The 12,735-nt window shown below is 40.3% G+C and overlaps 1 protein-coding gene across 1 annotated transcript in view; it reads right to left on the reverse strand.

Annotated features, from left to right (window-relative positions):
- The window catches only part of C6 (complement C6), a 66,359-nt gene that overhangs the window by 14,310 nt on the left and 39,314 nt on the right, over positions 1-12,735 (reverse strand). The window contains exons 10-14 of the mRNA XM_052160136.1: positions 8,213-8,379; positions 6,700-6,925; positions 4,950-5,121; positions 4,572-4,683; positions 961-1,093 (exon numbers count right to left, since the gene is read on the reverse strand). Of these exons, the coding sequence (XP_052016096.1) occupies positions 961-1,093; positions 4,572-4,683; positions 4,950-5,121; positions 6,700-6,925; positions 8,213-8,379 (810 nt within the window). The remainder of the gene's footprint in view (positions 1-960; positions 1,094-4,571; positions 4,684-4,949; positions 5,122-6,699; positions 6,926-8,212; positions 8,380-12,735) is intronic.

Genomic DNA, 12,735 nt, shown 5'->3' on the forward strand with positions numbered 1-12,735 from the left:
TTTTATTCTTCTAACTCTCGAGTTTGTCATCCTTTTTAAGGATTTATTTTTTTTTTTATTTTATCTGTATGTGTATTTGCCCATGTGCAGGTGTGTTCATGTGTGTATATGTGTGTGTGTGTGTATGTGTGTGTGTGTATGTGTGAGTGTGTGTGTGTGTGTGTATGTGTACCACAGGTGTGCTTGATGCCATGCCTAAGGAGTCAGAAGAGGATGCCCATCTCCTGAAACTGCATATATAGATGATTGTGAGCTGGCATTGGGGTTCTTGGAATCAAATCTGCACCCTCTGCATGAGTTAAGAGCGCTTAACTGCTGAACCATCCCTCTACTTTCCTTTTGTGTTTTTCTTAAGGTAAGTCACAACACTGTGAGTGACAGGTACTAATCATTTTAGTTGACACTGCTTGAAGCTCTATGTAAGTGGTCTCAGAATGTATTTGACATCCCTTTCTCTGAGTCTTGTTTGAATCTCAGTTTTAACCTTCCTACATGGTAGGAAGTATGGGTAGTCACAGAAAACAAATATTTGACTCAGTCTTTTTCAGGATGCAATTGTACCCTCTAAAAAATAGTGGTTTGCAGATTATGGCATCTTATACAAAATTCCAAATTTGAGTATTATCCTTTTTGGATTTATCCATTCTTCTTTTTCAATTTTTATATCACCCAAGGCAGATGCCTGTGGTTAGGTAAGTTTTCTGGTTCCATGAATTTCTCTTTGGAGGCTATGTCTTTATAGTGCTATGTCTATGAGGTTAATATGCAAGGGCGGGAGAGCTGAAATTTGGTATTACAAAATATAACGTTAGCAAATGAGGCACATTTACTGCTTCACTAAGTCTTTACTGTTGCTAAAAAAATTCATAAAATGAACTGAACAGACTTTGCTCTGCTTGTATCGGGCACATCCCTTCTGCAGGGGAGTCATGCGAACGCTTGTGCTTGCCCTGAGCTCACGTTGGCATTCGACGTCTCCTTGCCTCCAGGTTCTGTCTGGTAAGCATCTGAAGTACTGGTATCCGACAGCTTTGAATCCAGTAAGACATGAAATTTCAACTTCCTCCCCAACTGAGTACAATTTCTTCTCATTCTAGAATGAAAACAGAAAGCAGAAATTATGAATGTGATGAGCTGTCATCTCTGGATACCTTAGGGTCTCCCTGGATTCTGCCCAGTGCATACACTTGGTATCTCCTCACTTAACAGTATTCTTAAGATTCTATTCTTAAATTCAGTCCAAACATCTTTTCATTCTTTCTCTTCCTCCTCCTCCTCCTCCTCCTCCTCCTCCTCCTCCTCCTCCTCCTCCTCTTTCTCCTTCTCCTCTTCCTCCTCTTCTTTCTTTTCCTTCTCCTCTTTCTTCTCATTTTTGTTCTTGGATAACTTTTCAGCTTTTCATTCTCTGAATTCATTTTTCTGCCTTAAACTAATTCTACTTTTTGTACTTGAATTTCTCTCTGCTTTCAAGGATGATGGTACATGCCTTGAGTCACAGTATTTGGGGGGCAGAGGTAGTAGAACTCTATGCATTTAAATCCAGCCAGGACTACACAATGGGACCTGTATGCCTTAAAAGTTATAGACAGGTTGCACTTTCTACCTGTGCTTTGCATGCTTCCGGGGTTTGTAGAGAGCTGAGCAAGCCTCCTTGGGCTCTTGCCACAGGGACAAAACCAAAACCAAACAGATGACAAAACTTGCTCTCGGGGCTTGCTGTGTAAGCGCATCGACCTGATTTTCAATCTTCCCCACCAATGTAAATTCCAGATGTGACATCTGTAACTCAAGCATTGACAGTGGGCAGAGACAGGAAGTTCTTTGGAGTTTACTGGGCACTCAGTCTAGCCAGCTCCTGGTTAGTGAGAGCCCTTTGTCTCAAAAATAGTGAAGAAAGCAACAGAGGAGGGCACTTAGAGTTGTCCTTGGGCTTCCATGCACATCTGTATACACACACACACACACACACACACACATACACACACACACACACAGACATGAATGTGCACACAAACACACAGACACACAGACACACACACACACACACACACACACACACACACACACACACACACACACACACACACTCAACCAAACAAACTATACTTGATGATGTTATGGGTTGACTGTGAGACCCTCCTTGCAGGGTCATCTGTTTGAACACTTGTTACCTAGATAGTGGCGCTGATACAGGAGGTTCAGAAATCTTAGAAATGGAGTCTAGTGGGAGGAAGTGTGTTCCTGAGGCTCAGGCCTCAGACCTTACAGCCAGTTCACACTTTCCACCTGGTCTCTGTGTGCTTCCTAGTCTGTGAGGGTGGGAGCAGGTCTCCTCACGCCCTTGCCACCATGGACAGGAGCCTCCCTTGCTGTTGCCTATTCAGCTATGACATTCCTGTCTGAAACCATGAGTTAAAATACATCCTCCCCGGAGTTACTTCTCTAAGTATTTATTCAAGGATTTAGTCATTTTCATTTTTTTCATATGCATGTTTTCTCGAACATAGGTCACAGCAACAAGATGTCACAAAAACACCCAATATGGTTAGAAAAGAAAAGCTCTATGCTCACAGTGTTATGACTGTTCATTGCATTAACGTCTTACGTTTATAAGAAGCAAGTGCCATTGGTATTGTGATGAATGCACTGAAATCACTTAATAACTTTTTATTTCCTAGAAGCTGATTAGTCACTATATATTTTTCCAGCTAATGGATAAGGCATTGTCTTATGGGGACTCACTAAAAATTTCAAGATAAAAACTGGATGGTGCACTTCTTAAACTATTAGTTAAAACTAACTCGTGGTACTATCCTTATCTCCTGTCATTTGTTCCTGAAATAAGTCACTGCTTTGCACTCCCATCACCGTTTCTCCCATGAAACAATAACATATACAAATATCTTGCAATTACTGAGCTCAGAGGCAGAGACATTCTCACACACTTTTACTCCCCAAACTCCACAACGGTCTGCTAAACTACTACTTTGCTTGTTTGCTTGGTTTTATTTTTTGAGACAGGATCTCACCGCGTGGAACTGGCTAGCAGTGGTCCTGGCTAGCCTGTAAATCACTATGTCCACCAAGCTGGCCTTAAACTCACATAGATCTTCTTGTTTCTGCCTTCTGAGTGTTGGGATTAAAGATATCCTCCACCACACCAAGTTTAAATAACTCTTTCCTAATATATAAATCTATTTTATATATTAGGATCTATATATAAAGATCCTAATATATAAAATAGTCTACGGGACTTGGTTACAACAGCCAGGAATGGAGCAAGAGACATAATCTCATTTTATTAAAAGACCCATAAACATAATGAATTCCTCTTTAAAGCCTCAGTGGGTTTTTAAAAGTAAATAACAAAAAATGTTAACAGTTTTAGCATGCAGCTGGTGTAAACATGGTAAACATTTTTTTTAGGCAGCTGGTTATGACAATATATAATTTTTATATCGATATTCTAAAGCACCAACCAGAAAATGTTTTTCTATAAAGGGCCTGCATTAGTCAGTTGCTGGTTGTAAAAGCATCTGTCACAGTTATTCATATTTTCTATTATTTCATGGAAGCAGTCATAGGTAATATGTAAATAAATTAATATGGCTGTGCTGTAAAATTTATTTTTTTAAGTAACAAACTAGATTGAGCCCGTCGGCTGTCCATTGCTGATGCCTGTTCTAAAGGATTGCTCTCTGCTCTGCGACTTCCAGGCTTGTAGCAGTAGCAGTGTTTGGGCATTTGTGGATACTGTCTTTTTGAGGCCCCACTCGAGAGCTTGTGAACCAGAGATTGTGGGAGTGCAAGCGACTGATCTGTGTTTTAACATGTCCTATATTGTGTTGGTGAGAACAAGACCTGTGCCCTGGAATAAAGACTGATTGAAATGGCCTCCTTATGTTTTGATAATTAATACACTATTGGAAAAAGACGAATTTGAAGGCTTCATTCATTTTAGAAATGTAAAATGGCTAGAGAGCATGCCTTTTGTGATCAATTTTAACGTTATCTATCTCCTAAGGAATTCAATCTAAAGCCACAGACTCATGTGACTGGGCTCACATCTTATAAAAAGCATAGAAACAAATTGTGACTTAAGGAAAAGGATGAAATTGAAAAGATGTTAGAATTGTTTTGACTGCTCAAGGGTCTACAAATTTCCAACCTAACCAGACAATGCAGGTTCAACCCTAATGCTTATGTCCAAGTCTCCTTTATCTCTCAGGGAATGTACCTTAGCATCAGAGGAAACAGCCAGGTCTTAGCTACTGACTGTTACAGCCATCCAAAGCTACCCTGTGCTGAATCTCCGTTCTTCACTCAGACTGTCTGCCACCTTCTTATGCCGGAGTGGTACAGAGGAAAACACCACCTGGTTCCTCCTTGACTGACAGGCTCAGGGTAGTCAAGACAAAAGGGTGTTCCAGCATTTTTGGATAGTCCTTTGTACTTTTCAATCAGCATATTTTTAGAGTAGGAAAATAACAACACTCCAATTAAAAGAAAACCCATATGTTTCAAGACCTCCTTTTAAATTTCAAACCAAGAGTAGCCAACAGGACACTCACCCAGATAAATGCATTTTCTGGGAGAGGTGGCCTAGGACACCCTGAATCTGCTTCTGGCTCAGCAAGATCTCCCTCTTTCATTTCTTCATCATCACTGATACATGGTTGTCCACTACATGGGAAAGAAATAATATGTGCGTGTGTACACACATACATATATTCATGCATGCAGATATTAAAGCAACATCACCAATCTGTGTACATACTCATCATATACCAATACTGATTAAATAAAGAACCTGCTACTCAGTGAGCTAAGGGGAGTAGTAGATTTTGTGCTTCATTAGTATATTGTGTAGGCACATCTAAACTTCTACGTGTTTCTCAATCGACAGCAATCAATACAAACCAGCGATCCTTTGTTCCCTCCGATCTTACACATTTTCCATGATTGAGAACGTGCAGTCTTCTTCTTGCCGATGCTTGCCCTCACAGCGTTGCCCGCCTCGCTGTGGCGCAGGGTTATTACACTCCCGGGTTCTTGATCTCCTGTAAGCAGCATTGCATGTACTCCAGGAAGACCAGCAGCCCCAGTTTCCATCCACTGCGTCTGTAACAGAGGAAGACCCACAGACATCCTGGTGCAAGGAAATGTGGGCTTTGAGACTTGGGCAACCTGGTCTCCTCACATTGGCTCTGTGACAAGCTTTGTGGAATGCTACAGCTTTGTAGTGAGGGCTGCAAGAAGCCCCTGATGGAAGGGGTCTGATACAGTGTCTGATTCTTTTTCCAGTTCTCACAGACATGAATAAAATGGCAGCAGATAGAAATCATTTAAATGATCAATAAATATATCAGTGATATCGCATACATAGAAAACCACATGTATTTGCATGTATACGTATATATTTACAATTATACAAATTTACTGACGATATTGGGGTTTGAGTAAGAGTGGCTCCCATTGGCTCATATATTTGAATGCTTAGTGATCAGGGAGTGGCACTACCTGAGAGGGATTAGGGGGTGTGACCTTATCAAGGAACTGCGTCATCAGGAGCATGCTTGGAGCACGCTCAAAAGCCCAAGCCAGGCCCAAATCTCTTCTTGCTGCATTTGGATCTGGATGCAGAACTCTTAGCTACAATGTCTGCCTGCATGCCTCCAGGTTCCCTACGCTGATAATGGACACAACCTCTGGAACTATAAGCAAGCCCCAATTAAATGTTCTCTTTCTAAGGGCTGTCATGGGCATGATGTATCTTCACAGCCATAGAACACTGACTAAGACAGAGGTGTCTATCAAATTACACTCTTCTAGTCAGTAGAACATAGCCCCACTCCTAGGCCTTATTTCTTCTCTAAGAAAAATATGACTTAATTTATTTAGCCATGTATGAAAACTTTGCCTAAAGCCTAATTTACCCCTTATTATTAAACATCATGTCTATGCATTATAATACACATACTAATACACTTCTCTCAGAACATGTGGTGGTAACATAGTGGTTTGAACAATAGATGTACCCCATAGTTTCTGACATTTGAATATTTGATTTCTAGTTGGTATCCTTGTTTTGGGGAGGCGTAGGAGGTGTGGCTTTGTTGGAAGAAGCGTGTGACTGGTGGTGAACTTTCAAGTTTCAAAAGCTGTGTGCTGTTACCATTGTTCTCTCTCTACTTCCTGTTTCCACAATATTCCAACCCTCTGGAAATATAATCCCCAAGGAAACCCTATCTTCCCTCAGCTGCCTTGTTCATGATGTTTTATCACAGCAATAAAAAAATAACTAAGACACAGTATCATGCATTTATTTTATGTCTAATTTTATAGACATTATACTATATAATATATCATACTATATATTATATAAGCATTATATACTTTATATATGCCATAGAACATAATGAAACACACGAGTACAGACACACACACACACACACACCTCAACTCTCAAGTAATAATAGAATTAGCTTCATCTTATCGATCAGGAGCTTGTAACTTAGCAATTTTTGTAGTGTAATTCAGCTCATAGGTTACAGTAGAGCCTGGCATTGTTTGGCATCTAATATGTGGAGGCTTGTTTACAAAGTGAGATTTGCTAGTAACATTTATTTTGTTAAATTCATCAACCTATAATATATATTTTAAGGGTAACTGATGGTGAGGTCAGTTCCTGATACTTACCAGATTTGTAATCCGGGGACCGGCTCTCGCAGTTCTCACCATAGGTGCCGCTCTGGCACACACACAGGCATTCTGTGCCCAAGAGCCTGGGGCGCCCATTGTTAGGACACGGAGCACACTGGCAGGGGTCAAACTTGGCTGCATACTCTTGAAGCGCTTTCCTGAGGTTGTTCCGTTTTGTCACTGCACAGGGGATGTTTCTGACCAAGTCGGTGATCGGGGCAAGCTGCAAGCAGGTGACAGAGACAGCTCTGGTCCCTTGAGGCAGTCAGTGGTTCTGCCAGCACTACCTAGTTCTTATCAAATCAGTGCTTAACAGAAAAGAAAAATCCTGATATTCCCAAGGAATTGTTAGAGAATCCAGTAGAGTCAGCTGGCTGTTGAGCCAGGAGTGGAAAACCTGATGCCTGAGGGTGGGAGCAAACTGTGTAGAATTAACCGTCCCTGCAGGTCTGCTGTGAAGGAAGTCACGTGCCGCTTATTTAGGCTTGCATCACGTTATTTGTTAAGCATCAAACATAAGCAGCGAAAGTTCTGAGCTAGGCCACCAAGAACCACCAATGCTCATTAGTGCACTGTTAGCTGGTTAACCTTGACTCGGGCAGGAGGTCTGCAGAGGTTGAGGGGCGGTTCCCTTGCTCTCTGTCTACACATGCGCACTGGCTTGTGTTGGACTAAGACGAGAAAATGCACAGTGGGAGGAAATGGAGAGGTGAACTCGCCATTCCCGAGAGTGGAGGATTGTAGTAACAAATAAAGCGGGCAACAGCGGCAAGAGAGAAACATGCTTGCTCTGTAACCTTTCTATAAAGCCCAAAGACACAGCCATCAAGGGCTGTGCGTGCTACGAAGGTGTTCATCTGAGCAGTGGGCCTCCTTTCTACCATAACTCCGGAAGTGCACACGCTTTCTGTTGCACGTAAATGATGCCATGTTCATGATGATCCAATGTTCTATCTCTGTTTAAACGAAATCAACAGCATGGCTTTGGGATGCCTTTTAAACTGCAGTTATGCCGTAGGCAAATCTGACTTTAGATGACTCAATATTATACAAAGGATCCCATGAGGGACAAAAAACTCACCTTTTTGTCTAATTACATCAAATACTAAACTGGAAAACTGAATCAAGGGTGACGGAGGCCGGAAACCAAATAGATCTAAAATTGTCCTCGTATGCTCACAAGTTGCATGAAACCTACAAACCTAAAAGTTGCTATTCTGCGGTGAGATGAAGAGCACTTGCTATTCCCAGGCAAGGGGAACAGTTTTATTTGCCGAATCTCCCTTCTCAGTATTTCATGTATGCTAAGTCCTGTCCTAAAACACATTATAAAAGCAATCGGTGTGCAATTTGACACGTTTTCTAAATTGCATCATGAGTGTATATTGAAAGCAGACATTCTGTCTATTGTCTAAAAAGGAAACAGAAAGGGAAATGGTGTGGCAGGCCGTGTGGACTGGTGAACGCTCGAGGCTCGAGCCCCCTTACCCTCAGAACGCTTCAGTCTCACCTCATAATCAACCACAGCAGGGTTTTCCTTCACTGATTCTAACCACTCAGAAAAGACATTCTCCTCGGGACCAGAGGTGCCCTTTTCCCAAGCCAAGGCTGCTGCCTGCAGACTCCTCCCTCCCTGGACCAGGGATATGGATGTCTCTGCCCCCTGCAAAAAGGAACCTGCAAAATGATTCAAGAAAACGATCCGTTTAATTCTATTGAAAATTCATACTTCAAAGACAAGTCAATTTTCTCAGGAGGGCAATATAGATAGCTCAGTCAGGTCCTGCCAAGAAGTAAGCTCAGAGGAAAATGTGAGAGAGCATTTCTTATCTCTACAGGGCGATTAATAATACAATTTACAGTAACGGTGCCAGTGGCGCCATTTAGTCAGCACAGGGCACACATCAGGCTGTTCACACACATTAGCCTACATAATTGTCACGACGCTGCTAAGTAGATATTACTGTCACTGCAGATGCTGAAGCTGAAAGCAATTTGTTTTGAAACGCACAGTTAGCAGCAGGCAGCAGTGGAATGCACACAAATCCTATTCTCCAACAGCTCTGCTCTTGATGATTTGAAGCCAACTTCCTAGCTTTGGATTGATACTCCCCTATGTTTGGGGAATATCTATGGAATAACTCAAACCATGTGCCTTCTACTGCTATGCTAGAAACCTAGCATTTCCAAACAGACAAACAAACAAGCAAACACACAAACAAATACAATGTGACGGAATGCTTATAAACTTAAAACTATAATCATGGATGGGGAATGAATCGAGGGAAATAGACCGAATGGAATGACAACCAGAGATATGGCTGGGGTCAGCGGCATTACCCAGGTCTCTAGAGACTTTCAACCTTTGGGTCACATGTGTCCCTTTGGGTGTCGAATGACCCTTTCACAGCAGTCGCCTAAGATCATCAAAACCCACAGATATTCACATTGTGATTCATCACAGTAGTAAAATTACAGTTATGAAGTGACAAACATAATTTTATGCCTGGGAGTCACCACAACGTGAGGAACTATATTAGAGGGTCACAACATTTGGAAGGTTGAGAGCCACTGCTCTAGACTTCCAGTAAAAGTTAGCCGTATCATTACTGTCAGAAATTCTCAAGCGAGATGTAGACTAGGAGAAGTACTCTCATGACGAAAGAAGTCTCAACCTTTTCAAAGGGAGCATATAAGATTTGTTCTTTTAGATGCTGTTGTATTTATCTTTGTTGGACAGCAGGGTGGGGAGGTTAAATTAATGTCCAATCCTATGTTGATATTGTATTGATTGACATGACAGTGATGTTGTGTAGCTAATATTTGAACTGATAACACATATTTCACAAGTAGATTGATCCCAATAAAAGTTATATATGCTAGGCATGGGGTCTTAAGAAGTGAAAATCATTAGTAGAATATTATTTTTTTTTATTTTCTATATTCTTTACTTACATTCCAAATGATTTTTCCTTTCCCGGTTCCCAATAGAATGCTATTAACTGCTTTTTAAAGGAATGCAAATTTCAATATACTCAGGTCCCTCTGCTTGTTACACAAGCATTCTACCATGAAGTTACAGCTCTAGCATCCTTTTATCATGTATCGAAAGGTCAACTACAAAGTCAAACTCAGTGTTTAACAGAGAGCTGATACAGTTCTTCTCACTTAATGAGGATTCTTAAGATAAAACACACAAAGTAACTACTACTACTATTTTCATTGTGAGAAACCATAGACAAGGAAAGATCAAGCTCATGATGTTGGTAGCAAAGTGAATCAACACTGGAGACAAAGTTTGAATCCAGGCAGTGGGCCCTGCAAGGGTGTTACTTAGTCAATGTGTTCAGTGTATATCACAACTAGAAAACATCCGCTTTAAATGTTTCTTTTCAATTAATTAATTAGCCAATTACCTAGTTAACGTTACACCATGACCACAGTTTTAACTTTTCTGATTTTACCTTTTACCTTTCTCTCCAACCCCCACTCTGTTTTCCTAGAGAATGCACTGCCCAATTTTGTCTGTGAATATTGTCTGGTAATGTTTTTTCTTTGTTTATTTGTGGTTTACACTATGTCAGTTTACTGGAAAAGTCCGAGTCTCTTTAAATTTAATAATTTTAAGAACTCTGAAAAAAATTCTTTAACCCTGGCATAATTTTCAAGATTAAAGATGGAATGTGATGACTCCTATTGCTTATCAACATTATCTTGATTGTAAGTGGGATACTGCCAATCTCTACTAGGATTAAAATTCAAAGATTTTAACGGGGCATGCAAGAACTGCTTGATTTCTGCCAGAGATCTTTTCAAAAGTCAGCTTTATTTTACCAATTTATGCTTGAGTCAAATTGATATACTTATTATTAGTTTGTGTGTATTCACTCTTTGTCTTTCTCTGCTTTCATTTCCTGATCCAAACTGGCAGTCATAATTATACCTGCCTCACAGACTCCATGGGGATTAAACATTAGAAAAGATCAGTTCACACACACCACAAAATAGTGCCTGGGATATAGGAAGAACTTGATCTGTGTTGATTTTCCCTACCTGTCTCTCTCTTCCTTCTTTTATGTCCCTCATTCTCTCTTTCTTTCTGCCTGTCATATGTATTTCTACTTCCCTAAGTATAGAGAACTTAGAGATGGTGACAATGACCTAGAATGTCTTAAAAGTTAGAAAAGAAAAGAAGTAAACGTGGCACAGTGTGATGGATGCTGGGATAGCATCGGTGAAGGTTGCAGTGGGAACCCGTGGGAAGGGAAGACTGATGTGGTATTCAGGAAGAGTGTTCAAAACTCTCTCCTAAAAATTATAATTCAAGATTGGGTGACCTCAAAGTAAAAAAATCACATTGTCAACATAGTAAACATTTAAGCAATTCAGAAATACTCCTCGTTTTCTTTCCTCCGTGGTTTTACATAGGAGATGATTCTATTCTCACGACCTTCTTGGGTGCACTGTCTCTGCCTTTGAGTTCTTTACTTATTTACTGGGTTAAACTCTTGATATTAATTATTTTGCTTGTGTTCCTAAACCCCATTTTCCCCAGTCCTCTCCCAATTCAAGCTGCATCATGGGCTTTACATATAAATAGTCCTGGGTTAGAGAACACATGAAGCATTATCTTTTGAATGCTCAAGTACACTTTTCTAAATCTGGTGGGGATCATAGATTGGAAAGCAATAATTATGAGCGTGTAGGACCAGTATCCTGAGGGAAAAAAGTAATTGTCCAACTTGTAATATTTAAATAAAAAAATCAAAACCAAGCCTCCTATAACTCGGAGCAGGAAGTTAAGATATTAATTATAGAATGATAGAAATGTACAATGACTTGGGTCATTTTCCTTTCCAAAGGACAAAAATGTTTTGTGCTATAGGATGAATGGAGATTTAAGTTTGATATGTTCCACAGTAAAGAATGAGGGCTCTATTACTTTGAGTTGCATTTTGTAGAGCTTAGTGGTACTAGGGAAATCTGATGGAAATAAATTTATATTTCACTGTTCTCTAATTGTATGTGAATGGATATTTTCAACTAATGTTCCATTCAAGTTAGTGCTGATTTCTTTTAAATGTCATTTACAGTTATCTGCTATGTGCATACATAGTTTGGACTTCCCCGAACCAAGAAGAAGATGAGGAAATTTTCATAGCTTCATAAACTCACCGAGTAGATACAAACTGTCTGTACAGAGACTCTGGGCTCAATAATCTCAGGCCTAGGAATGATCATCAACATCAGCCAAGGCCCTGTGCCTGACAACAGGGACTAGAGCATATAGATGTCACATGAGAGGAAATGAAAGGACCACAAGCTAACAGATCTAATTCATCCTCCGATGCCAGAGTGCTCCAATGCTCCCTCAACAAATGTGCATGTGCTCATGTGCACAGACTACATATTAAAACTAGCCCCGGGAATCACCAAAGGGGAACATTCAGAGTCCTATATCTGACTCAAAAGTAAAAGTTAAAACCCAGCGAGGCAGATTCATATTCCACTGGCAATTTTATATTTTTCTACTATTTAGAAGGGATGGGAATTTGAGAGATATGTTGGCTTCTGTTTCGGACACAGAAAATCCTATCCATGGATGTGTGGATTATTCCATTTCTTCTTGAAAATGAAAAATGGTTGACTGTTTTCTATATTTACATAATAAATTTAGTAGTTTTGCCTTCTATTTCTCTCTTTTATACCTTCCTCTGGACCACTGGTATCCTTCTTCTCTTTTTATTATTTATTTATTTAATTTAATTTATTTATTTATTTATTTATTTATTTATTTTTTGGTTTTTTGAGACAGGGTTTCTCTGTGTAGCCCTGGCTGTCCTGGAACTCACTCTGTAGACTAGGCTGGCCTTGAACTCAGAAATCCGCCTGCCTCTGCCTCCCAAGTGCTGGGATTACAGGTGTGTGCCACCACACCTGGCTAGTATCCTTTTTCTGAATATGTTGCTATTCTATGTTCATGTCTGTGTGTGTGTGTGTGTGTGTGTGTGTGTGTGTGTGTGTACTAAAGTC

The sequence above is a fragment of the Apodemus sylvaticus genome, chromosome 16 (genome assembly GCF_947179515.1).
Source record: "Apodemus sylvaticus chromosome 16, mApoSyl1.1, whole genome shotgun sequence".
NCBI classification, from domain to species: Eukaryota; Metazoa; Chordata; class Mammalia; order Rodentia; family Muridae; genus Apodemus; species Apodemus sylvaticus.